The sequence below is a fragment of the Stegastes partitus genome, unplaced genomic scaffold (assembly GCF_000690725.1).
Source record: "Stegastes partitus isolate 25-593 unplaced genomic scaffold, Stegastes_partitus-1.0.2 Scaffold147, whole genome shotgun sequence".
NCBI lineage: Eukaryota > Metazoa > Chordata > Actinopteri > Pomacentridae > Stegastes > Stegastes partitus.
Window position 1 is genome coordinate 17,510 of NW_007577878.1, and position 27,761 is coordinate 45,270.

Genomic DNA, 27,761 nt, shown 5'->3' on the forward strand with positions numbered 1-27,761 from the left:
GCCAAAAACGGTAAAAACCAAAACAATCATTATAGTTTTTATCGTCCAGTGGTCACTGAACTAAAATTTAAAATTGTGGTCTTTCGTTTAAATGTCTCATTTTAAAATATGCCAAAAAAAAACTAATGATTTGCACTAAGCACAGTCTGTAAAAACAAAAATACAATACGTGCTTTTGGACTCTATACTGCAGTAGCGCCCACAAACAGTACAAATGAGCATCCACTGATTGGGCTTCAGAGAGTAAGGAAAAAATAATATATATTTTTTTGTTTGTTTCTGGGTTTTTTTCCTTCCCAATATCCTGGATGTTCCTTAAATCGGAAACACAGAACTCTCTTATTGACAAAAGTTTAAAGCATTTGTAAATCATTTTGGCATGGTGCACGTATCTGAATATGTATGAACCTCAGGTGCTGTTGCTATTAAAAAAGAAGCTGAGCACATGTTTTAATCGTTAGGAAATTCAAAACACGTTGTCATTGCAGCTGTTTTATCAAACGTTGTGCCACGGATGCTGAATTCTGATTCAAAAATTCTAAACTGATAGAGAAAAAACACACACACACAAAAAAAATTATTCCAGCGCTGCAGATTGTGTTTAATTTTGATCCATTGACTACGCTTTCTAAGCCATAACTTAGTTTCTATCCACTGCGTGCAGCAAACATGGCAGAATTTTAAACTGGAAGACAATTGTTAGCGATTTGGACTGAACTGGAAGCCATGCCAAACCAAGGCTGCTAATGAGGGTTACATAGCAATTTCTTTAGGAACAATGATTGGGCCTTTCACATTGAGGGAACCGGGGCACCCAAAATTGTTACTCCTACTTTGCAACTCACTTGTAAGCATCTGTGTGTGTGTGTGTGTGTGTGTGTGTGTGTATGTGTGTGTGTGTGTGTGTTAAATATCTGTTAATTTGCCTGTCACCCATCCTTCCTCATGCAACCTCATTTAATATTCATTACACAGAAAAAAATAAATAAAATAAAATCAGTCCCAAAGCCTCCCTGCAGTCTCTGCTCTACTTAATATTTAACTTCTGTTTACATTGCCACAAATGTCATAGTGAGCCAAACCTAGAGAGCAGATTTGTTAATAATCTATGATCATATTTATTAAAAATATATATCCTGGTCTGTCCGTTTTGCTGCATTTCCAACACCTCTCTCTCCATCCTCCCATCTGTCTCAACATCTGCTCATTTCTTCGTGCTCTCTATTCTACCAGAGCATGTATGCATTTCATCTGGCAGCAAATGAGAGAGAAATAGAGAGATGGAGGAAGAGAGAGTGCAAGAGAGACAGACTGAAAGAGAAATATGGCCTTTGGTCCTTCAGTGGAGGGAGATGAGCAGATGTGGGAAGGAAACAGAAAGAGGAAAACAGAGATTATTGCTGTCTTCAATGAAGATTTGAAGCCTTAAATGAAGTCTTCAGAGCAGCTGTCTACAGCACTCTCCCTCTTTGTGCTTGTCCTCATTTTTAGTCCCTATAACAGCAACCACTATCACTACATTAAGTGGATTATGACTCTAATATCAACAGATTCTGAATATTTTCTGCAATTACATCAATCTGCCCTCATTTTTACAGTTCAATCTTTGACAAGATTGACTAGAAGTTGACATATTTTTCCCCTTAGCCCGTGTGGTGAAACTGCAGAGCATAAATTCCAACAATCACGTCTTAACTTTACTGAAATACTTGTTACATTATATGACTAAAAAGTATGCAGACAGCCTGTCTCATTAGTGGGTTGAGCTGCCTTAGCCACTGCTAACAGGTGCAAAATCAAGCATGCAGCCATGCAATCTGAATTTACAAACATCTGCAGCAGAACGGGTTGTACTGAAGAGCTCATTGACTTTTAATGCGGCACTGTCAAGTGATAACGGGTTTTCAATAAGTCTATTCATCAAATTTCTTTCCACCAGGGTTTGCACAGCTTGGGTGCAATAACAGTACAGCACAACACAAACTTACAGAACAGCAGTGACATACCAAACTGCCTCCAGAAGCAACAGTAGCAAAGGAACAGTTTGTGGAGTATTGCATAGAATGAATGTCCATGTCCAAACAGTGGCATACAAGGTTAGGATGACCATATGCAAAATCAAGCCTTGATTGGACAGCCATAAAGCACACAGCAATTAGATGCTGGAACAGTGGATACATCGAGAGCGATGACTCATCACTCTGCTCTGATGGGCAAACTGGGTTTGGCCTAATTATTTTGTGGGAGAACACTACCTGTCTGAGTACATAGTGCTGGCTCTTTGGCACAGGATTATTAGAATGACAGTTATTCATGGTTTGGGCCACTTAGTTTATGTTCGGTAAATCTTAATGCTGCAGTACAAATGATATTTTAGGTGTACATTTTGGGGCAGAGTGTTACAACAGGATAATTCCAGCATGCATCAACAGGGTCCATGAGGCATTTTTTTTGTCAGACCGTGACTGGCCAGCAGAGAGTCCTGACCTTAACCCAAATCAGAGGCCTGAACATCTATCCATCCATCCATTATTTATACACCGCTTAATCCTCACTCGGGTCACAGGGGGTCTGGAGCCTACACCAGCCGACTCAAGGCGAACACAGGGGACACCCTGGACAGGTCACCAGTCACCAATTAACCGGAGCATGTTTTTGGACTGTGGGAGGCAGCCGGAGAACCCAGGGGGAACCCACGCTGCACGGGGAGAACATGCAAACTCCACACAGAAAGATCCCAGGCGTCCTGACTGAGACGCAAACCCGTCTAGCTGTGAGGTGACGGTGCTAACACAGAGCCACCGTGTAGCCCCTGAACATCCTAACATCATCGGCCAAATTCACTTATGCTCCTTGAGTTAACGACGAGCAAATCCTTAAAGACAAGCTTTAAAATCTGGTGGAATGTCTTCCTAGAAAAGTGGGGACTGTTAAAGCAGCAGTTTAATGGTATAGGTATGATGTTCAGGTGTCCACATACTTTGTGTACAAAAAAGATGACTCAGCTATTTTTAAGAGCTTTTATACATCATATATTTATATACATATATTCATAGGGGAAAATGTGTGGGGCTAATTTGAATATTCAGTACTTCCCTTCTAAGTGCTGCATCTACTCTTTATCACTGACTGCTAAAATGCAATTCAAACTAGGTATTACACAGCAGCTTCCAGTAACCTGACACATCTGATAGTTTGTTACACGGAACCATCTGAGAAGTTGTCCTTGGAAACAATCTGGAAAAGTTCAGACACTTAAAAAAAAAAAAAAAAAGAAGTACTTGGCAGGTGATTGGATGAACCTTCTGTCTATCACCGCCTATCAAGGGCAAGTTCACACCTAAAACACCTCCATAGCTGGCGGTAGTTTGTCATATACACTCACTGGTCCGGGCAACTGTGGATCTGCCACAAGCAGCTTGAAGTCTGGCAAGATGGACTGTTCGGTGATCATGCTCTTGCAAATCTCGCGAGTATCACACTGCCTCGCAAGATAAACTTTTACAAATGCTGGTCTCAGCACTCAGGCACAACACATGACGATACTGAAAAGGCACCACTGTAAGTTACAGTCAGTTACAGGATATTCTGTGTTGCTTGAGTCTAATTTACCAGAGTTGGGCTGTCCGTGCTTGCCGGGCCGCGCTGACTCCCAGCCATCCACAGACTGAACCTCCAACAGGTAGGAGCTTTTGGTCTCTCGGTCAAACACAGCCTGTGTGTAGATGAAGCCCAGCTCTGGGTCAATACGGAAATACTGATGGTCCCCACTGCGATCCTCCAGCAGTGAGTAAGCGATCTGGAAGGTGGAGGGTTGAAGCAGACCCAGTTATTCAGAGGGCCAGATGCTAACACTCAGATAATTACTGCAAATTTACACAGTGAGAAAGAAGACATTTGGGATAATTTAAAAAAAAGAGGTAGACAGGACATAATAGTGTGCAAATATGCAAAAGAAACTGGATTCTAAACAATGCCTTCAACTGGCCAGAGTGTAAGAGCAACATTATCACATTTATAATAATTAGTGTGTTAAAGTGTGCATGTGTAAATTAGTTCTCACCTTGCCATTTAGACCCAAATCAAGGTCATTGGCTGAAACCTGGAAAACCAAAGTTCCTGATTCTGCTCCTTCAGTGACCGAGGCCTCGTAGATGGAGGAAGTAAAAAATGGCACGTTGTCGTTTACATCTAGAAAAGGAAGGGGATAGGAAGACAGACTGATCAGTTCATACCAAAGATTTATTTATTTTTTTATGTTTTTCAGTTAATGTCTTGTTAGTTTGAGGCTCAGGGGTTAGCACCATTGCCTCGCAGCAAGGAGATCACTGGTTCGCATCCCGGTGAGGACAACAAGGTCCAAAACATGTTGAGGTTAATTGGTGATTCTAAATTGTCCATAGGTGTGAATGTGAGTGTGCTTGGTTGTCTGTCTCTAAGTGTAGCCCTGTGATAGACTGGTGACCTGTCCAGGGTGTCCCCTGCCTAGCCTTAAGTCAGCTGGGATAGACTCCAGCCCCCCCACAACCCTAGTGAGGATTAAACAGTGTAAAGATGATGGATGGATGGATATCTTGTGAATTTGATAGGAATGTCATATAAACCTTTGAGTTCTTTACATGGCATGAGCTAGCCTGCACTGGCTGATAATCTTCAACAAGTCAATCTCCATACTGTTTTAAAACAAAGGAATTTAAACAGTAAGTTTTATTAAATTGTTTTAGATTGATGAATGTTAATTACTTTTTGGGACTGGTTATGAGAAAAAAAGTCAACAATATAAACCAAATGACTTCCACATATAGAAGGACATAGACAGGCATGCCATACCATAACTCTTCCATGGTCCCATCTTGCAAGAAAAGTGTTTCCCCTAATTTTTACATTCTCCATATAAATATCACAAAATTCATGTCATAACCTTTGACAACACTCAAAGACTGTGGATTCCCATTCAATAAAGCATAGCCACATTTGCCAGTTTGCTAAAATCATGTAAGAGTTACTGCTTTTCACCTGGCATCGTATTTTGGCAATTATTATTATAGGGCCTCAGCAGCCTTGAAGAAATGTTTAATTTTGTTTAATATGTTTACTTCTGTTTCTTTAAATGAATTACAGTCATGACTTGATAATCGGACACTAAATGTAAAATCTTCTTTTATGTCAGATAGCAAGGCTGTCAGATTGTCAAGACGGAGGTCGAGATACAAGGAGGGCTTGATGCTTGAAGGGTCATTTGTTGTTAATATTTATCATTTATAGTTGTTATAATAAACTATCTACTTATATGAGATTGTTATGATTTATATGAAACATAATAAAAGAATCGTCATGAACTACATCAGTGGCTCCAGGCCAGTGCAAGACTTGGTCTGTGACTTCTTGAAAACTTGGTAGATGCAATTTTACGTTTGATGTCTGGTGTGTAACAGTATTGAAGCACTTTGTTTCTATGATTGATAAGCCTGATACAACCACAGTGTTTATAGGTTCATAGAATTTTTCAGGTCTCATAACATGTCACATTGTTTAATTCTTCAAAGAACTTCAAAGCACCAAACCTATCCTTCCTGTGTTCCACACATGTGGAGTTTTTTACTAACAAACCGATGCAAACCAATTTAATTAACTGGGCAAACTCACTCTATGAGTGGGACTAGTGTATTGTTAGAACACTACACATCACTGGATTTCATGCCTAACTGACCGCTGCACTTGTGCACGGGCCCATTGGTTGACATCAAAGGGAAGTAAATCTGTCGGATTGTTAAGTCAGATAATACACTGTTGTCCTTACTTGTGACATAAAATGTCATGTCGGAGTCAGAATCCAAGGCTGTCGGTATGTGAAGGCTATTTTGTATGGGTTCCATTTGTTTTTCAAAAAAACCTGTCGGATAGCAAGGTTTTTGGATTGCTAAATGTTGGATTATGAAGTCACGACTGTACTTCTTATTGTGTGCATGCATTTTCATCTAACCTAAATGGTTTACAACTGTTGTTTTTTTTTGGGGGGGGGGGTTTGGTTTTTTTTAAAACATTTTTTTTTTTCTAACTGCAGTCGAGCTCTAAACAAAAGGGAGCTATAAAGCATCATCCAGTAAAGGCGCTTGGAGCTAATCAAATATGTGAAAGTGTTCATTTCTAGATTTCCTAAAAACATAAAAACGAGTTGCAAAATCTCACATCAGAGTATTTTAAATGAATGCAGTGCAGTTTGATCTGTTACTCAAACTCAACTTAATGTAGCATATTTGTCTCTGGTCCTTGAGGGAATGTAGCCCCACCAACGCGCTCCTTTGCAATGTTTTACTGCTGTGTGGTTTGGAACTTTAACTTCATCAGCTATGTTAAAGCACTGTGCAAACATTTTAGGCACTACAACTGAAGTAAGGATGCTTTCAAAAGTAAAGCTCCGCTTCGTACAAAATGTAGTAAAAAGACACATCTATGAATATTTGGTGTGACTCTGCGTTGAAACATCACCAATTTTCCTTGCCACACTTGTGCACTGTTTATCAAGGTACTTGGCAGGTAGGTGGACCCACACATGTTGGAGAACTTCCTGGAGTTCTTCTGTGAATATAGGCTGTCTCTGCCTTTTTTTCATGCAATTCCACATTGACTCTGTGATTCTGAAATCAGAGCTGTGTGGGGACCATTCCATCTGTTACTGGGCTCCTTTTTTCTTCATTTCACAGAAGATTACTCATAATGACTCTGCGCCCTGGCTGTATATTTGTGATGGTAATGTGTGATATTTAATTAAATATCTAAAGTACCTAATACCCTGTGCTGTTTATGCATAATCAATTCATTTCTTTTTTTACTGAAACTTTCCTAAAGGTGACATTGAACTTTGTCTATAAATTTAACAAGATTCTTAATTCAACAAAATACATGTGGCAATAAATATCACAGCCCTATATTGTTGATGCACCATTTGCCCTCAGTGCAGCTTCAGTTCTCTTTATGATGTTGCCATGTAATGTCTTGGACTGTTGATTTTGGACTTTCATCAAGAAGAGAGCCTGCAGTTATTCCTCACGATAAATATAATATAAGGCTCTAGCTGTTGGAAGTGACATAAAAACAGTTCATGCATGTTTCATTCAGCTTGTTTAGCAGTGTGTTTGTAGCTTTTGTGCCAAAAATTACTGATTTAAAATCTTGGAAATGGTAACATGAGGGATCAGTGTTATGACCTGTATCTCACCTGCCAGCCCATTCATGTTCATCCAGTTACTTACTGTGGCTCTGACAACTTATGAAATAATTATATTTTCAGGTTTGTGGTTCTTTTTTCCGAGTCCTATTGGCATCAGGATGAGGATCAAACCAGGCATTATGCCAGTCCATAATTAACACAAAATGTTCTTTTTTTTTCATCAGCTACTTCAACCATAACAAGAAAAGAGAAGAAAGACTGTTAGATACTACAGATAGAGGAAGCAGGTAGTACGAAGTACTAGTGATATAGGACATGAACTCTTAAGTTTTCCTGAATAGCAAAAGTCAAATTCTAAGGCCAAAAGCAGAACAGGAATTACTTTGAAAGAGCAACACATTAAATCTCAATGCTGCTCTCTGTGCCTTTTTTTTCTCCCCTTTCTTCGGAGCAAATGTCTTAATCTATGAATTAAAAATGGGGCCTTAAATCCATTACAGACCTCCCTCCCTCCCTTAGCCTCACTGCCTCTGGAGAAGTCAAAGAGCTTTCTTATTAAGACAGATAAGGGATAGGAGGGGTGAGTGAACAGAGGAGAAGGAATGCTAGAAGAGGGACGGAGAGGCAAGAGAGGGTCTGTGAGAATTAATTATTTCTCACTGGATTAGGACGAATTTGATGGATTGGGGTGTGAGTGCATGCGCGCCTGTTGCAGTGGAATTACATGCAGAGCAGTCATTTAGGAAAGGAGCAAGATCAGGGGCTAACAAACACCACCATATTAAGCAGTGACTTAGGAAAGGGAAGTACATAGCATTAACTGAAACAGGAAAAGCAATCAAATTTAGAATAAATAATGACAAGCATAATGAATGATATATAGGTGACAACTGATATTCTCAGGCAAAGAAGAGATACAACTGACTGAAATTTCTTTGTAGCAGAAATGGGACACTGGGGTTAAGACTACAGTAGACACTCACCGGCCACTTTATTAGGTACACCTGTCCAACTGTTCGTTAACACAAATTTCTAATCAGCCAATCACATGGCAGCAACTCCATGCATTTAGGCATGTAGACATGGTCAAGATTATCTGCTGCATTTCAAACTGAGCATCAGAATGGGGAAGAAAGGTCATTTAAGTGACTTTGAACGTGGCATGGTTGTTGGTGCCAGATGGGCATATTTCAGAAACTGCTGATCTACTGGGATTTTCATGCACAACCATCTCTAGGGTTTACAGAGAATGGTCCAAAAAAGAGAAAATATCCAGTGAGCGGGCGCAAATGTCTTGTTGATGCCAGAGGTCAGAGGAGACTGGCCACACTGGTTCGAGCTGATAGAAAGGCAACAGTAACTCAAATAACCACTCGTTACAACCGAGGTATGCAGAATAGCATCTCTGAACGCACAACACGTCGAACCTTGAGGCGGATGGGCTACAGCAGCAGAAGACCACACCGGGTGCCACACCTGTCAGCTTAGAACAGGAAACTGAGGCTACAATTCGCGCAGGCTCCCCAAATTTGGACAATAGAAGATTGGAAAAACGTTGCCTGGTCTGATGAGTCTCGATTTCTGCTGCGACATTCGGACGGTAGGGTCAGAATTTGGCGTCACCAACATGAAAGCATGGATCCATCCTGCCTTGTGTCAGCGGTTCAGGCTGGTGGTGGTGGTGTAATGGTGTGGTGGATATTTTCTTGGCACACTTTGGGCCCCTTAGTACCAATTGAGCATCGTGTCAATGCCACAGCCTACCTGAGTATTGTTGCTGACCATGTCCATCCCTTTATGACCACAGTGTATCCATCTTCTGATGACTACTTCCAGCAGGATAACGCACCATGTCATAAAGTGCGAATCATCTCATACTGGTTTCTTGAACATGACAATGAGTTCACTGTACTCCAACGGCCTCCACAGTCACCAGATCTCAATCCAATAGAGCACCTTTGGGATGTGGTGGAACGGGAGATTCGCATCATGGATGTGCAGCCGACAAATCTGCAGCAACTGCGTGTTGCTACCATGTCAATATGGAGCAAAATCTCTGAGGAATGTTTCCAGTACCTTGTTGAATCTATGCCACGAAGGATGAAGGCAGTTCTGAAGGCAAAAGGGGGTCCAACCTGGTACTAGCAAGAGCAAGGTGTACCTAATAACGTGGCCGGTGAGTGTATGTTACACTCTTAGGCTAGCACTCGCAACAGTTGGCAAGTTCTGCAAATAATTATGATTTGTGTAGATTTGGAATCCAGGTTTTGAACAAATCCAATAGAAAATGTAACTGCAATGAGTCTCAGGGAGCACTACAATATGACTGAACGTTCTGTTCATCACTCCCCACTTCATTCTTTTTTGTCAGTGTTAAATAATGGGAAATAAGCACAAGCACACACACAAACTTTTTACTAAATACTAAAAGTGGGCGTTTTTGGGGTTGTTTTTTTGTGTGTTTTTTGTTTTGTTGACAGACCACTTTGCTGTCTGCAATAACAACATACATACATACCCCTTTCCCCTCACAGGGTCTCTGTCGATACCCAAACATTTTGTGTTTTGGTATGATTTTTCTGTATCTTTATAACACTGTGACACTCATTTCTTTTTAACTACAATACATAATTGTGTTCATTAGCCAGCTATAATACAAGTAAAGCAATCATGCCAAAGAACTAAGTGATAGAAAAGGCAATGCATGCAAATTACACAAGCTATTACACAAGGACAAAAAGGTAGCAATATAAAAGACAATGGAAAAATGGAAACATGACATTTTGAGAAAGGTAAAACAAATTAAATAAAACTTCATGGAGAAGATTTACAAAAAAAAAAGCTCACCAGTGACATTGATGTAGACGGTGGTGAAGGCAGCCAGTGGTACAGCAGCAACATTCTGAGCCCGAACCCGTAGCATGAAATTCCTGGTGGTCTCATAGTCCAAAGGCTCTGCAACCAGGATGGAAGCTGAACCATCTTCTCGGTTGGGGGTCAAGTAGAAGCGAACTGGCATGTTGGTCTCTGGGACCATACCGTCCTCCAAGTTGTAGGTTACTCTGGGATCTCCAAGAGGTGATGTGGCTTTGATGGTCTTTTGTGAACAGAGACAACAGAGGAAACAGTGAAGATAAAACTTTTACACCATAGGACACCTCAGTAATTTTAGTCTGCATTCCACTGTGGGACTTCTAGTATGTTCCACTGTTTCCAGGGAAAAATCATTGTGGCCATAAATCATTTCATTGTTATTTACTGTAGTTCCCATTATGTAAGGTAACACTGATTTCTTATAAGTTGTTCATTTGTTGTTTTATATAAGGATTAACAGTCCATCAAAGCTCAAAAGATAGATTTTTTTCTGTGTTCATGAATGCATGGGTAATTCTTCATCTCTACATGAAGGCGTCATTTTAAATAAATAAATAAAAAAAAAATAAATAACAGCCAGAATGCAAACAATGAACAACAATCAAATCTAATCCAAATCTATAGAAGCTATCACAAATAGCATCACAGCTAAAATGTTTCTTCATAAAGCACGTTGATAACTGTAAACCAGTAAGTATTATAAAATAAATAAATACTGAACGCCCCGAGTGTATCCATACTCACTCATCTACTAGCCCATTGTATCCCACATCCTGTGATTCTTGTATGACCCTTGACTTATCATGGCTACCACGTTTAGTTTAGCTGAGTTAACCCCAACTTCTCTTCTACAGATCATTTTATTTCATTCATTCACTCACTCATTCATTCATTCATTCAGAATGATTTAGGGATGTCTATATATGTATACAATCCAATAACAAAATATATCCACCAGAAAAAAAACATTAAAAATAAACAAGTAGTGAGAAGGCATTTTGTTGTCTTTTTTTTTTTTTTTTTTTTAAGTTCAGTTTCTAAGAATGTACAGGGCCTGTTGGTGTTTTTTTGTTTGTTTGTTTGTTTTTACAAATAGTGTCTGCACATTGATCCCACAGTTAAAAAACGTCTTGGTGAAAAAATGACCCAATGTTAACTCTACCATGAGTAACTATGAGACATAACCATGCTGGACTGGTTTTACTGGTGCTATTAAACCTAATGTAGTGAGTAAATGGAACTCTCTTTCAGAGTAAATATTCATAGCCTTTCTTGTGCAACAATAATAAAAAATTATTATTATTATTGTTATTATGGTAATTTTATATGTGTTACTCTGCATGAAGGCAAATAGTCCTGTAAGTCAAGTGAAAATGTAGGACTTTGGGCTATAATAACAACAGTATGATTCTACAATAAACACAAAGTGCATTTTTAATCAGTGCACCTCATAGTGAAATGAGTCAGTTTAAGAAAAAAATAGTAAAAATACCTTTACCATTAAGGTATAAATCATCTTTTAAAAAGCAACAGTAGACTTCCTACTGGAACTGACTCAATCAGAGAAATACTTCATTTCAGATATCAGATTGCTTAATTAGGGTTACATGAACTAAAAAAATAATGATCAGTCTCCCAAGAATGATAAAAAAGATTTCATTTGTAAACTGTGAAAGCAGCGCGTGGGCAGTGAATCTTTTTCATCTATCATTCAGTTAATTCTCCTCACACAAAACTGCCCACCAGCATCAGTCCCAAACTCAGGCATTGGATGAAATTTCACAAAACTGTGCAGTTTTTAACAAGGATTTGTTTGTTTGATTGTTTGTTTTCATGTTAGCTACCAGTTTTGAAGCTCGCCTGTCATAATTCAGCATCATCCATGGATATAGCCTACAGTATTTTCAAATAGTCACACTTCACATTCACATGCTTTTAAATTTCTTGTACTTGTTGTTTCTCTCTTCACCAAAATATCTTTTAGTGATCAGCGCAAATGCCTTCCCCACACACCTTTATAACATTATTCCACAAAAGATTACTACATACAAGTATTTATCATTAGATAGCTAACAATAACGCTAGGCAATGTTATGTTAACATAATGTTAGCTAGCTAGCAATATGTTAGCTCACTAATGTTACCTGATAATGCTAAAATTAAAAATCTGCAATGGAAAAGCTAGTGTCAGGTGAACAATAACAGGATACCACCACATATAATCTTTTTTTTTTATTTATTTATTTTTTTTTAAAGCTACAATTACAGTGGTTATTAGATAAAATTACACCAACTATTAAAGTTAGCTAGCAAGCATCAAGTAAAAAAATACTAGCTACTTAGAAAAATTCTAAAGGCTAAAGGATAAAAACCACTAACCCTACTATTATGATCACAGATAAGATTTTACAGTAGAATGAATCTAAAATATTGCTATTACCACAACTTATTTAAAACACAGTAGCCTATTCATGTTAACCTAACACACAATCCCACCCACTGTTGTGCAAACCTCTGACCACAAGAGAAACATCTTGAAGGTCCAACTAAGGAAACAAACAAACCAGCAGCTGGGTCAGAGAAACCCAACAAGCTGCTCAGTTGCAAATGAACCCCTAACAACACCTTTGACCCGGCATGAACAAACCAACACTGTGTCCACAATTCCCTAAACAACCCACAATTCTGACCCAGCACAGCCACCCCGGCTATGTGTTTACAGAAACACCCCAACAGGATAATTTGTGATCTCTAATAAGACCAAGATATTTCTCTGTCACCACCTCAGTTCTATCTCATCTAACCTATACAGATAGTTGATGGTGAAGCATCATATTTACAGTCAAAAATCAGTTCTTTGGTATTTCACATGTTCAGAATCAAATGTGAGGCCTCACATCAGTTCACAGAACCATTCGAAACTGGACCATGTTTAGTCACATCCTTATTATACACCTTTATATGCTGTCCAGGTCATCTGCCATGACAAAAGGCAGTGTCTTAAATAAACTGTAAAGATGACAGTATAGTGCCCTGTGGTTTGCCAGTACAGATGAAATGTCCCTTCACATAAAATTCAAAATCCATGTGATTAGTTTTAAGTTCAGTTAAAAGTGCTGCTTCAGTCTGTCAGGCAGGATTAGTGGGCGCAGAGGAGAAATCTAAATCGAGGACTCGTGAATGTTTCACTACCCTCCAGGTGCATACACAGAAAGTTTCAAAGTGTTACAATGGCATCATCTGTCCCTCTTGCCAAAAGCAGGCTGTAGAGGATCCAGGACCTGCTTACATCACCTGAAATCAGAATGGCAAATGGGCCTGCAGTCATTAGGAGAGGATGGATGAGGGACTTTGGGGAGGGGGACCATGATTGATGTTTTCCACACTGACAGGACCACCAGAGTATCTAGAGAGCGTCAAATACGGGAGCAGAAAATTCCACTCAGATGAGCTGAGCAGTGTTTCACCCTGCCATCGATGGTATCGGGCCCTGAGCTCTTTCATGTGTTAGTGCTTTGAAAAACCTCCTCCTCAGTGATGAGAGTGTCGTGTGCGTTTTCCATCCTAGCATCGTCCGTGTCTTGTGAAACAGAAATGTTGTCACCATCCTGTGTCTCACAGTCGGTAAGAAGTTCATTCAGCTTATTGGAAAGAGAGGCACACCCGCTCATCCTCTCATCAGGGTGCGGCCCTATAGCATTACCCTCAGTCAGGTACACTGCACCCTGTCGATGAAATGGCACATGGCTGGTCAGTGGTTTTATTTTGTCTTCCAGGTGACATACTGAGAATGGGTGTACATCTGAGAGTACATTTACTAAAATCACCCAATTTAAACGTAGATACGTCTGGGAAACTTTCGATAACTCTTAAATAATATCAAAACTAATATCTACTGCTTTAGCAACATTTGTTTTTGGATTGATTCAAACAAGGGTGAGACATATGTGTGGGAACATAAAGAGAACATAGAGGCGCTGATCATCAGTTCATGCATTTGATGGTGAATCCACCTGGACAGACTTTACAATCAGTCTGGTTAAAGCATGGATGAATTTTATATATTGTTTGAGGGCAAAACATTTTCCTCCCTCTAAGCTTTTGTCACACCCTTCCTTTCCTTTGTTTTCTGCACTTTGTGTCCATCATATAGAAAATGTCCTTGGATTCTTCAGAGAGACGTTTGCATTGGACTGATTCCAATCACTTCACAAGGAGCTGCGTAGCTGCCTCTGCTGTCGTGGATGTCTGAACAATAACAGCAAACAAAGCAACAGGACTAACTCCATACACTCAATAATAATAATGAATCAGTACATTGACTATGAATACGTCTGCCAATGATTTGTAGAAACGACTACATAGAAAACAAACAAACAAAACGCAGACGAACTGTGCTGTTGGTTAGCACGGTGCAGTGCCCTTTTGGAAATCAGCCATGATCACTTTATGATCGAAGTTAGGAGATGACCAACAGAACAAAATCTTAAAAAGTGGTCGTAATGTGTGTTGCACAGAATTTCCATGTGCATCTAATTACCAGTTTTGAGACAGGAAAAATTCTACATGCCAGCAGTGACCCTCAGGACAGAAATGAAAATGTAGACAGCTGCTGCTGAGCTTCAATCGAAGTGAGCATTCCAAGTAGTGAGAAATGATCTACCCAAATGGAAACGTATTTCATAGTCCATAATAATGAACACTAAAATATTTGAAAGTCTGAAACTGTTGGACCAGACAATAACTGACTGAAATCCTGTGGGATCAAAGGGAAATACACTCTGCTCTTCATTCTGCATTCTCCCTAAACTAATTATAGAGAGACTATTGGAAGTTGATGCCATATACACCCCAATTAAAATCAAAAGTGCCATCTTGGGCGTGACGTGGCTTACCTATGGTGACCTAGCTGTATCCATTCAACCCACAAAGCATAGCAGCTACAATAATGAGGCACCCTGTGAGGCATGCTGAACTGGCAAACATGTCTGACTGCTGCATGTTCAGAGATATTACAACCCACTGAGAGCCGCTGCATCTTTGTACAACAGCCAAATCAACAGCGAGCTGCCATCGCAATTAATACACTGTACAATAGGGACCGTGCTCCTTTTCCCTTCCTTTATCAACATCTCTCACAAACACTCACATTCCAATATAAAATACTCTCCTCTGTCTTTTGATTTCCATCCTTTGAGTTGCAATATTCATCTGTGACTTTAATGGACTTAATTGCTTTGAAGAGAGCCTTCGAAATGACTGTTGATTAGTTGAAAATGTGTCAGTGACATGAAAAGGCAATGCTTATGAATACTGAAGTGCAGTTAACAAGATACATATGAACCACACAAGCAGTGAATCGGTGGATTCGAGGGTGTTTATGGATGTCTGCATTTTTCTGCCGCTGTGGTTCCTGAACTTGTAGATCTCTTGCCATAGCACAGACTTGTTACATTGTTTTTGTTCTCACCATTGATTAGGGTTGTCTGAACTTTCTAAGAAAAAAACACCAAAGCTGTGATAAGAAACTACACAAAGCAGACTGCTAGTCCTCCCTTAAGACATGTTTGGAAGCAAGGGGTTAGAGATAAGGGACAACATAAGGGATTAACATGCAACAAGCATCTCTGGCCAGAAATGAGCTGTGAGTTTTGCAGTACCATAGTATGTGTTTTATCTTGGTGCCACAATGTCTAAAAATGTTGTTCATGCTAATTTAATCTAAATCTAATATTACATTTATAAGAAGTTGTTTGTTTGTTTTTGTTGGCATATTTATTTGTTAACAATTTCTCCTATTCCATATTCATATTACTGTTGAAAAATATTTTTTGCACACAATTTTCTGAATTAATACAAACCTAAATAAATAAATAAATCTAACTCTAAGTTTATCTAATTGTTTCTTGTTTTGTATTGTTTTGTTTGTTTTTCCAAAAAAATAAAAATGTTGCCTCTGTAGTGATCTACCTACTGCTAAAAATGTTCACATTGTAATAATTAGAAAACTTAAAAACATCGAGACTATTTATTTGCAAGTTGTTGCCAAAATGTTAGAAGTACAGATTTTCCAGCTGCTAACTCAACACTTTAGTTTTATTGTAATTAAAAACTTTGCTGAAATGTCTTCCTTTGGCTCAAAAGTGATATTTGAATAAACATGTCCTGCCTATTTTTACACATTGGAATGGCTGAATATTATTCTTATGTGCTACAAATGCACCCATATGTGTTGCCCCCTCTGTGCACCAACTACCACCCCCCTCGACCAACATACCACAATGGGCGTGTCTCGGACTGTGTTCTCTGGTATGATCACGCTGTAGCTGTCCTTTTCCCACTGTGGAGGCTGGTTCTTTACATTCGTGATGGTGACTGCCAGCTCCACCGAACTGCTCCTGTTGCCCCCGTCTGTTGCCGCAATTTCCCTGGTGATGTAGGTCCTCTGTAGCATAATGTCAAATAGAAAAGACCGCATGATTGCGTGTTCTTACCATGGCAATTTGTGTGACAGTGGTAATTGTAGCTTCCTTAAAGACTGACGGACATTGTGGATCTAGATCGTACAAATTTGAGCAAACAATCAATCTTCTGCACTTCTGTGCAGGAAGAAATTGACTGTAGACTGCATCCGGATAAACACAACATACTTAAAGGTAAGTGTATTGATTGAAGGGCATGGCTCACGCTGGAGTGGCAGAGTTTTGTAACCCTTACAAGAGCGATTGGGTTTATCCACTGCAATCTGGGGAAATGATCTGTCCTAGTGGAAAAAAAAAACACAAAAACTGAACTGTCTGCACTTCAAGTGTGGGTTAACTTAGATGTGCTGGAAAAGAAGGAAGTAAAGACAGAACAATCTGAAGTTGCCCTTTTTCTGATTTCGTTCAGGGTCTTTTGCTTTACACCCCAGGTTATGGACAATATATTCTGCCCCTTCAAAGGTGTTTTAAATTCATACATGGTAGAAAAGCTTTTCACAAAGTTGTTTTTTTAACACAGCTGAGATTTTTTGTGTTGAAAAAATGTTCTTTGCTCATAGCATTTCATACATCGGGACTGTCACATTGGCAAAGGCTGAAGCAAATGAGTAGCAGTGCCTGCTTGTGTACTACATTTTATGCAGTTGTACTCATTAGTGGAAAAAGTTGGTATCTTCAAACATAGATATGTTCTAGTAAACAATTATCTCAGTCAAAAATGCTGGCATGGAGCCAGGTGGTGTTAGTACAAGATTGAAAGTGCCGAGGATACAAACACGCTTTCCTCTTGGCTCTGGAAGATGGTACGTTGCTGATTTTTGGGCTTTTATCACGATGGTACTCATCTGAGCTGCAGACTTGTTTTGCACACACTACGTGGCAATTTTGTCAATTGCTTGTTCATGCCCACAACAAGATTATTTGTCTCCTGTTAGTGAAGCATGAGCTTAGAAGCAGTGAAGTGAGGGAACCTTCTCCTTCAGACAAAGAAAAAGGTAAGCCTGTGACTGGCTGCTGGACTTCTGCCCTTTCACTGGTGGCAACTGGATGCAAATATATGGTACTTGTTCTTCTGCTCATATACTGTAAGAGGCTGCATGCTGTTTAGTTGCAATCTGAAGTTCACTGCTAACCTGCCATGAGTTCTTGAGTGGAATTATGAAATTACACAATTTTCTTGAATAGCTTTTGTGCCAGTGAAGCTTATAAGCCTGATTAGCTCTAAGAACATCCAATCATCTTTGTACAAAAATCCAAAAATAAGAAGGATTATGCAGGTTATTCATATATTTTCTATGGTAGAGGCTTTTTAAATAGCAAGTGGAAAATGTGCCTAATGTGGTTTCTCATTCTCCATTTGCATACAGCTTGTGTGTACCTGTGAGATGGGCTGGTTGACGTACACCCATCCTGTCAGCGGGTTGACCCTCAGGTACTCCGGCTGTTCACTGGACATGGAGTACGTGATGGCTGCATTGGTGCCAAAGTCGTCATCATGAGCTGCTACACGCAAGAAACTAGTTCCAATCATGGTATCCTCACGAAGGAAGTCTATGGGAGCAGAAAAAAGCAGTGTGCTTTACACTTCAGTGGCTCTGTGAGGCCTTCATTTGCAGTTTTTATACGGCACAGTGGGCAAGTGAGCTCGCTGTACTGTAACTTCTGAAAAACAAAAGCTAATTAAGAGGTATCTACGCCAATTTGCCCACCATGTGTCACATTTAGCAAAACTGCTGCAAACAAACAGAGCACAAGCTAATAAAGAAACACATTCATAGAGTTGACGACATACAGCATATGCACCGAAAACAGCCAAATACAGAAAACACAACACACTTCAAGTCATGCGCAACAAAATCACACTTTGTTACAATTACAAATTCATTAAAAGGTTAACACATTAGTAATCAGTTTAACATTAGGTATAGTGTCCTGGAATATTGGACTGACGTCACAGTGTTTGATCATTTTTATCTACAACAGTTTTTGTTAACATAGTGGGCCTATTTTCTGTATCTGCATGTTTTCTTTTTTCTCTTTTGTAATACACTAGCTTTTAGTCAGAACACTTACATATGAATTTATGTATCTACTTACACTCATATCGGATGTTTTCAAACTTGGGATTGTTGTCATTCTGGTCCAAGATGAGGATGTTGAGCTGACAAATGCCAATCAGTGGGTCAGCTGCCTGGTCAGTGGCGGTCACGGTCACCGCGTACTCCCGCTGGCGTTCACGATCAAATTTCCTGGCTGTCACAATTACTCCTAGACAGACCGAGATAAGAAGTTTGATCAAACAGCCGAATCATACCAAACATGCTGCGTCTGCTGTCCCTAGAGTATTTTGCAATTTAACAGTGAAATGATGTCTCTTCTTGCCTTGAAGCTAAACTTTAAACACGGTAAAGCAGATGAAGAGCAGAATAGGGAGCAACATGAGAGTTTCTTAAAGGTAGTTATCAAATTCAAGGAGGATAAGTTTTTGGTGATGGCTTTTACAATAGTTCCTGCTCCACTAAAAATACTTACTAACTGAATTGACAGGTATGTTGTATGGTACTTTGTCAGAGTTTTTCACCTCACATATTACACATTGACTTTACATTTAAAATGCACAAGTACTCTGCTGCAGTTTATATAAAGAGGAACAAAATTATGTTGAGTTTCTGTTGTTTGAAGGCGAGTCAAAGGTGATCAAACCAGACATTTAGTATTTACCACACGTATCGCCACAAAATGACAATTATTGTACAACTTCAACTATCTGGCAATTAAAATAAAGAACATCTTATATTTAAGTTTACACAAACTTGTAAACTTGCAGTCACACCACATGCCTTGTTGCATTGTACCAAGCTTTTCAGTTAGGCTGAATGGAATTAGGCCTGTCTCAGAATCTCCACAAGGAAAAAAAAAAGTATGTGTACTTGTGTATGTTTGTAAAAGTGACATTTTGAGTGTTTCAGTACCAGTATCTGGGTGTATACTGAATGCGGGCACAGTGGAGTCTTTGTGCATGAAGCCATATGTGACTCTGCCATTGGAGCCCTCGTCAGCATCCACAGCATGCACTTGCAGAACAAACGTCCCCGCTGGCTGGTTCTCCAGGACTGATGTGCTCTCTCGGTATTGCTGACACTAAAGAGAATGCAAGCAGCAAAGAGGACAGATGGGAGGAAGAGAAGACCACAGCAGTGTAAGTATGGAGACAATTAGATCAATACTCCATTCTATTGAAACAGTAAGCACAAGTGTGTGGGAGGTGGAATGTTATTTATGTTGAAAGGACAGATCAAAGATCACCATAAGAATCATTTACTAGTGAGACAAATAGTCTAACTTGAAAACTAGTGAACATTTGTCCTTATAGAAAAGAATGAGAAGCTTGCGTCATGTTATTTTCTACTCTTTTTTTTTTTTAGCTCTACAAAGTGCTAGTAATGGATTCAGGGGTCTTTGAACCTGTCACAGCACCTATAGTGCAAGTGTTCAAAAGTTGCTTGGTGATGTGTTCACTGTGGCTACGTGTGGCTGCGTTATGGTTTTGGTGCTCAGTGTGTGTGCTTGGCGCTGAGAGCTTTCAGCAGTGGACCAGGAAATCGCACAGTTGTACTTTAAAAAGGCAAATCTTGAGTGACATGCTACAAAACGATCTAATATGAATTAGAAACACATGCATCAAACAAGCAAAAATTTAGTCTGATTTAAAAAAGTAAATTGTTGTGACAGTACAGTTGTGTGTGCCTGTGAGCTCAGTTATTATAGATTGCAATATATGCTGAAACAAAGACTCTTCCTCTGAACCTTGTAACCCCTGCCAACCATGGCAGCAGTCCTAGATAAAAAAAAAAACAGCTAAAGTCCCACCTCGAAATGTTATCATGGTTGTTGCAAGGGGAGGTGAAGGTAGCATAGCGAGGCATGCAGAGGACAAAACATTACTCTACCAAAAAAAAAAAAAAATGTGCTGGAAAAAATAGGAAACTGTTTATTTGCAGTCTCGATACAACTGGCAGCCTCCAAAATGAAAAACCAAAGAACAACAGTGAAAAACTTAGAGGAAAAAAAAACAACTTTCAATTACTTCCAACACTAAAGCAATATCAGTTAGTACAGTGCTGCATTCAGTGCACATCACTCCCCCACGTTTCTCTCAATAGTCCAGTACATATAGAGCAGGGGGCCTACCTTCCTAATTCAAACTAGCCAATCAGATCAGAGCTCTAAAAGGGAGCTGATACAATTAAAGGCATCTACACAAGGTTTCTATAAGATTCTTCCAACCACAATGCCTTAATTTATAGATACACAATCAGAGATCAAAACTGAACATTCAAATTGAATAAAACATCTATGATCCTATAAAAGAGAAAAAAGAAAAAAAAGTATCTTCATCACTTTAAACTTTATCACCATCTATTGAAAATTAAACTTGAGACCCCACCTCATCTTATATCACATGAAAAAAAGCTGCTTGCCTCCCTTTAAAGCTCCACCACAAGTTGGCTCCCACAAAGGTTCGACAGATGCTAACCTTTATAACTAAATGTTCTTTTAATGTGTTGTTTTAATCAAAGAAATAAATGTAACGTTAAGGAGTACAATTTTGTCTGTAGTCGCTGGATTCGTATAATTAAAGTAAGCAAAAAACAAAATGGTGTGTGATTTATGTCCGCCTTTCTACGCAAAATGTACTCAGGCAGGGAGCTGGTGCTTCCTAACAATTGTGTGGTGCATAGCAATTAAAAGATTCAAGAACAATGCTTCCTTGCCCGAAGACACACACACACACAAAACAAACAAACATGAAACACTGCATATGGAGGTTTTTCATTCTACACCCTTGAATGCAATAATAACCTCATGTCAGCATGGTAAAAGTGATCACTCCCTCATAATCAAGCAGATAAAACTGGTAGGAGGATATGCTGGAGAACAGACTCTGCACAGTATGGTGTGTTTTTTTCCATCTCAGAAGACTGTGAACTTTTTGGAGGAATGTCATTTTGCTATACAATTTGCATAATCAAATGAAAATAAAAGAACAACAAATAATATATGCTGCCGTGATTATAGAATAGAATTCTGTTTTGTTTAGTTTTCAAGTAAATTGTGATGTACACAAATCAGTCATTACATAAAACCATCTGTCTGATATTGTGTTGCTCTTCCACACTCTGCCCAAACAGCGCTGATACATCGGACCATGGATTGTATGAGGCCTCTGTAGGTGACCTGTGGTATCTGGCATCAAGATGTGAGCTTGTACTTGTTTTTGTTTGTTTGTTTGTTTGTTTCCCCCCCTATAAATGCTCAATGGGATTGAGATCTAGACCAAGTCAACACCTCAAACACCTTGTCATATTTCTTAAACCATCCCTGAACAATTTTAAGTGTGGTCGGGAACAGTATCTTCCTGAAAGAGGTCAGTGTCATCAGGGAAAGCTACTACAATAAAGGAATGTATGTGGGCTGCAGTCATATTTACGTCGGGGGGTTGTCACATAATGTCCACATGAATGCAAGGCCCAAGGTTTTCCAGCAGAACATTACCCAGTGCATCACATTGCTTCTGCTAGCCAGCGTGCCTTCCTATAGTGCATTCTGCTGTCATCACTACCCCAGTTAAGCAATGCACCAACACGCGGCTAGCTAAATGATTTAGAAGAAAACATAATTCGTTACGGCCACCTTCTTCCATCGCTCCATGGACCAGCTCTAAAATTCACATCCCCATTGTAGGCACTTCTGGCACTTGACAGGGCTCAGCACATGAACTGTAATTAGTCTGTGGCTGCCCTGTACACAGTGAGCTATATTACACTGTAATGCCAGCTACGGTAGAAAGGTGTCAGAATACTAAGTTAACAATTTGTGCTACACTCGCACTTCTCAGGGATCAGATCACACATGCCAATTTTTGCTGCCCACATGCATCAGTGAGCCTTGGGCAGCTCGTTCACCAGTTGCCCTTCCTCGGACCACTTTTTGTAGGCATTAACTACTGCACACTAGACATACCCCATACGAACTGGTGTTGTGGAGATGTTTTAACCGAGTCATCGAGCCGCTACTGCTTGGCCCTTGTCAAAAATCACTCAGCTCCTTACACTTGCTCATTTTTCCTGCTCCCGACACATCAACTTTAAGAACTGACTGTTCACTTCCTGCTGAAAATACCTCACCCTGTGACAGGTGCCATTGTAATGAGACGATCCCCTTCACCTGTCTGTGATTTCAGTGTTGTGGCTGATTGGTGTATATACCCAGAAAGTAAAAATGTTACAATTCTGTTCTAAAAAAAACAAAAAACACAACAACTCTAGTCTCCATTTACCACCACATGCATTCTTGGAGTCATCATAGAGACTTCTTCAGTATTTTCAGTTACGTTGTGATGCGAGGTAGATGCCCCTTGTTAGGTTTTCTCAATAACTGAACTTTGTTGTTCTATTTCAGTCTCTATCTCTACTGTATCTCGTTCAGTCACTATCTCCACTGTATCTAGTTTAGTATTTCTCTCTGGTCTCTCATCTTTTTCTTTTATTCTCGATCAACTCTTTAATTTTTCTTTTTTTTTTCCCTATCTCACTGGGGCATTGATGCTCATGTGCCACAGACATAGAAGAAGGGAAAAAAAAACCCTCAGTACTGCTGGTTGATGTCTTTTTTTGACATCTAATTAATGACAGGGGAGCTTTTTAAAAAAGGAAAAAAAAATCTTTTCATGTTCCCTTCACTTTTTGCCTTTCTTAGTCTTTGTAGTTCTTCTCCTCTGCCCTCCATTCTCCTATCATGCAACAATGTTTTAGCTTTATCTACTCTCTAAACCGTTCCATTTGTAGGGACCAGAGGCTTCTACAGTTGTTGCTTCCAGTGCTTCTCACTTTGCTTTATGCTTAGATTATGGATAGAGCATGGTGAAGATATACTGGCCTGGATCCAGGGATGTAACCAATCAAAAGGGTCAAAGCGAGTGCAGTGTGTAACAAATGGTTAGTAAATATAAAATAAACCATCCACAGGTTAGAAGACCAAACATTTCACATGGGGTTAAACATCTTAATACAAAGAGGTGCACGGAATAGCTGGGATAACAGTCAGCAACATGGTACTGTTCTCAAGTTTAAATATATTGGAGTAAGATGAGATGACGTGATACTGATAGGTAGGTAAGTCTGCCATGATATCAGCATTTCTCATGACTTTGGGACAAACCACTTTAACTTTTTCTACGCCTATGCTGATTCCACACCTAATCTCAGAGTACCGGCTGATGAAAAAGTGCTAATCCAATACCACTTTCTGTATTCTTATCTCAAAGCATATAGCTACTGCAGGTACTAGGCGATGCCATTAGTTGCGCATGGTTGAGTGAATGTAACTGATTGCATAAGCATTAAATTCTGTAATGAAATTATGGAAGAAACACCAGTACTAATGCTGCACATCTGAGTTCTTCCCTAGAACTGCTGCTCCTTTACATTAAAGGGAGGCAGTCGAGGAGTGAAAAGTGGGCAGAGAACACCTTGGGAGGAGCTGGAGGATGTGGGCAGGACATCTTGGCTCACATACTTAGCCTGCTGCCACCATGGCCCAGAAGCAGAGTAGAATGGGTGAATGGATGGATGGACACAGGGATAGGATTAGGCAAGAACAAGTGTCGAATACAGCAGACTCACCAAAGTTTGTGTGTTTGATGCGTAGTTTTGTACATGATGTTCCAGTGTATTTTGTTTTCAAAAGCAATTGAGGGATGCACTGTCCTGTGGTTTCTCCCAAGCTTTAGTTACACAGCATGATACAAATCTTCAGTCTCTCTTTATTTTACATCATAACAAGAAATGTAAAAATGTAAGTCAATGAAGCTCATATGAGAGCAGGTGACAGGGGTATTAAAGGTTAATAAATATGTGTAATGTGTTTGTCCGTGGTGTTAAGTTTATGTTATTGGGGAATGCAGGATCCTGCTACATCTGAGAGATCTTGCCTCTCTGTATCACTACCTCTGTGTGTGTGTGTGTGTGTGTGTGTGTGTGTGTGTCTTGTTCCTTCTGTCTTGGTCCACTGATCAAGCCATGAGTTCCCACAGTATGTTATAAGATTGGGCATCAAAACAAATAAAAGGGCCTTTCTGCTTCACTGTCCTGTTACTGGATTTTGGTGACAGAGGACACGGCAACTAACCTCGGATATCTCTACTAACTGAGAAACCAACACTCAATATTGTCGCATTTTTAAGTTCCAGAAATTCCTTTTATTCTTTTATTTTACTATTTGACACGCAAATAAATAGCTCTGTTTCCCCAGTGCTATCGCTTCCATCTACCATTATGTTTTTCTTTATTCACACATTTTCATTTGTTTGATTTGTTGTTTTCTGTTTACCTTCAGTTGTCTGTCTTTTCATTGTTTTGTATTTTTGACGTAGATAAGACGTGCGTGTGTGTGCATATGCGTGTGTGTGTGTGTGTGTGTGTGAGGGGGGGGTTATTGTTTGTCCATTGCAATCAGTCTCCCGCCAGCAGAGAGAAAAGAATGAATCATGGACTTGGAGTATGATGCCAGCAGAAGATTCCTGAGAGAGACAATTGAGCATACAGAGCACATGAAATACCGAGGACTAGGAGTCCCTCTCTTCTACTCCTCTCTCTTTTCTCTTGGCTCTCATCTTGTCGCCTGTCCCTCTATTTCTTCCTGCTAGAAAGTGCAGCTGAAAGAGAAACACTTGCCGTTCACTTTCCCCCATGAGAGAATGAGCAAGGTTTACTCAGCAAGCCCCCGGTCCTAATCTTGGCTCGTGATACCTCAGGGAGCTTGAAAAGTCACCTCATTTAAAATTGAGACATGGCTAGAAAAAAGCAGGTGGAGACGTAGCTCTTCTAGAGCTGGTCGGTCGGGATTTCTCCGACATCCCTTAAAGCTTTAATTAAAAGACCAAGATGATGTAGGGGAGAGATGAGAGAGCGGAGACGAGGGTCAAGCTCACTAATCGCTCCTCCAGAGAGGAAAGATAGAGGCTAATGAATAGAGGAGACAGAAAAACAAAGACAGAAATAAAGAGGAGTGATGGAAGAGAGCTACATGCGATAGACAAGTCAGAAAAAAGAAAACCGGCCAAGAAAAAGAGAGAGCGAGACTGGAATTGTTAAAGAAATGTTAACGAAGATCAAAATTTTGCATGTTGACCAGGAGAGCAGACATTTATTAAACACCTTTGCAAGTACAAGCAGAAAATGAGCAAGACTAAACACCTTTAATGATGCACGCACATGATTGTTCTTCCTACCTTCTCAAAGACAGGCTTGTTGTTATTCACGTCGTCCACTCCAACTATGACCTGGGCTGTGGATGACAGTGCCTGAGGTCCGCCTGAGGCATTGTCATCCGTAGCTGTAACATTAAGGACGTATTCAACACCCTGGAGGCGAGGTGGTGGACTGGAGCGCAGCCGGATCAAACCTGTAACCAAACATAATGATGACAGTGGTTAAAACACACTGTTAGCTGTTGTTGATATAACATTAGTAAATACTTGCTGTTTATGTGATGAATCATTTAGTTTGAGGGGAAAATATGCAAGAAAAATACGCTTTAGATAAACTTAGAACCGTGTTAAGCTCTTATTGCTGTGCGAGGAGACTTTCACACCTGAGTTACACGTACATATAAGGGACCGACGTGCACAATACACAGTATAAACAGCCAAAAAATGCTTCCTGGAAGAGGTCAAAATAATGCAGTGTGGATCTTTGCACCAGTGAACAAGAGGACACAAATTCATTGATCCCAGACAGATCTGATGCTGTCAGCACACAGCTGGGAGTGAATTTCTGCAGAACAGAGGATGATCTTGGCAACAGAGAGAGAGAAGACCCAAGTAACTACTACGTTATAAACTTAACAAATGCAAAATTAATTATTTGAAGAATGTTGGAGAAGAGAAGGGGGACTAGTTATTCTGCGTTATTAAAAGTTGATAAAGATTTCTTGACACTGAGATATCAACTATACATCAATAAAGACAGTATTGTGTAAATAACCTTACAGCAGGTTATTGAAACAGGGGACACGCCAATCAATGAGATACAACAATTAAACCACTGACAGACAGGTAAAGTAAATAACATTGATCATGTCGTAACTTTAATGAGGGGCAAATTGTGATGGCTAGACAACTAGGTCAGAGCACTTCCAGAACAGCAGGGCTTGTGGGATGTTCCTGGTACACAGTGGTTAGTACACTGCTCAAAAGAATAAAAGGAAACATCAAACCAACACAATGTAACTCCAAGTCAATCACACTTCTGTGAAATCAGCCTGTCCAGTTAGGAAGCAACACTGATTGTGAATCAATTTCACCTGCTGTCGTGTAAATGGAACAGACAACAAGTGAAAATGAGAGACAATTAGCAAGACGACCTCTATAAAGGAGTGGTTCTGCAGGTGGTGACCACAGACCGTGTCTCTGTTCTCATCCTTTCTGGATGATGTTTTGGTCACTTTTGCATTTTGTCTCACCCCTAGAGGTAGCATGAGGCGTGTCTACAACCCACAGAAGTTGCTCAGGTAGTGCAGTTCATCCAGGATGACACATCAATGCGAGCTGTAGCAAGAAGGTTTGCTGTGTCTCTCAGCACAGTGTCCAGAGCCTGGAGGAGATACCAGGAGACAGGCCAGGACACCAGGAGATGTGGAGGGGGCCGTAGGAGGGCAACAACCCAGCAGCAGGACCACTACCTCCTACTTTATGCAAGGAGGACCAGGAGCACTGCCAGAGTACTGCAGAATGACCTCCAGCAGGCCACTAATATGCATGTTTCTGCTCAAACTGTCAGAAACAGATTCCATGAGGTGGTATGAGGGCCCAACGTCTACAAGTGGGGCTTGTGCTTACAGCCCAACACCGTGCAGAGCGACTGGCATTTGCCAGAGAACACCAAGATTGGCAGATTCGCCACTGGCCCCCTGTGCTCTTCAGGGATGAGCCATCGTCCCACCCAACCCCTCACTGCACCCAACTCCTCAACCAACCCAGAACTGATCCCCCCCTTGCACATACCTCAGGACAATAATTTGCACTGGACCAGAATTTGCACATGCACATGCCACTTATACTGTTGTAAATACTGTCTGCTTTAAATACTGTAGCTACTGTAAATACCGCCTTTGCTTTAATATTTTACATTTTATACTCTTATTTTTTTTACTTTTTACTTTTTTTACTTTTT

The 27,761-nt window shown here is 40.0% G+C and overlaps 1 protein-coding gene across 1 annotated transcript in view; it reads right to left on the reverse strand.

The window, feature by feature from the left end:
* Positions 1-27,761, reverse strand: part of LOC103355413 (neural-cadherin-like) — a gene marked incomplete at its 3' end in the record, with an annotated part of 205,800 nt that overhangs the window by 17,132 nt on the left and 160,907 nt on the right. The window contains exons 9-16 of the mRNA XM_008279205.1: positions 25,820-25,992; positions 19,500-19,668; positions 18,625-18,795; positions 17,906-18,078; positions 16,323-16,490; positions 10,019-10,268; positions 4,064-4,191; positions 3,613-3,799 (exon numbers count right to left, since the gene is read on the reverse strand). Of these exons, the coding sequence (XP_008277427.1) occupies positions 3,613-3,799; positions 4,064-4,191; positions 10,019-10,268; positions 16,323-16,490; positions 17,906-18,078; positions 18,625-18,795; positions 19,500-19,668; positions 25,820-25,992 (1,419 nt within the window). The remainder of the gene's footprint in view (positions 1-3,612; positions 3,800-4,063; positions 4,192-10,018; positions 10,269-16,322; positions 16,491-17,905; positions 18,079-18,624; positions 18,796-19,499; positions 19,669-25,819; positions 25,993-27,761) is intronic.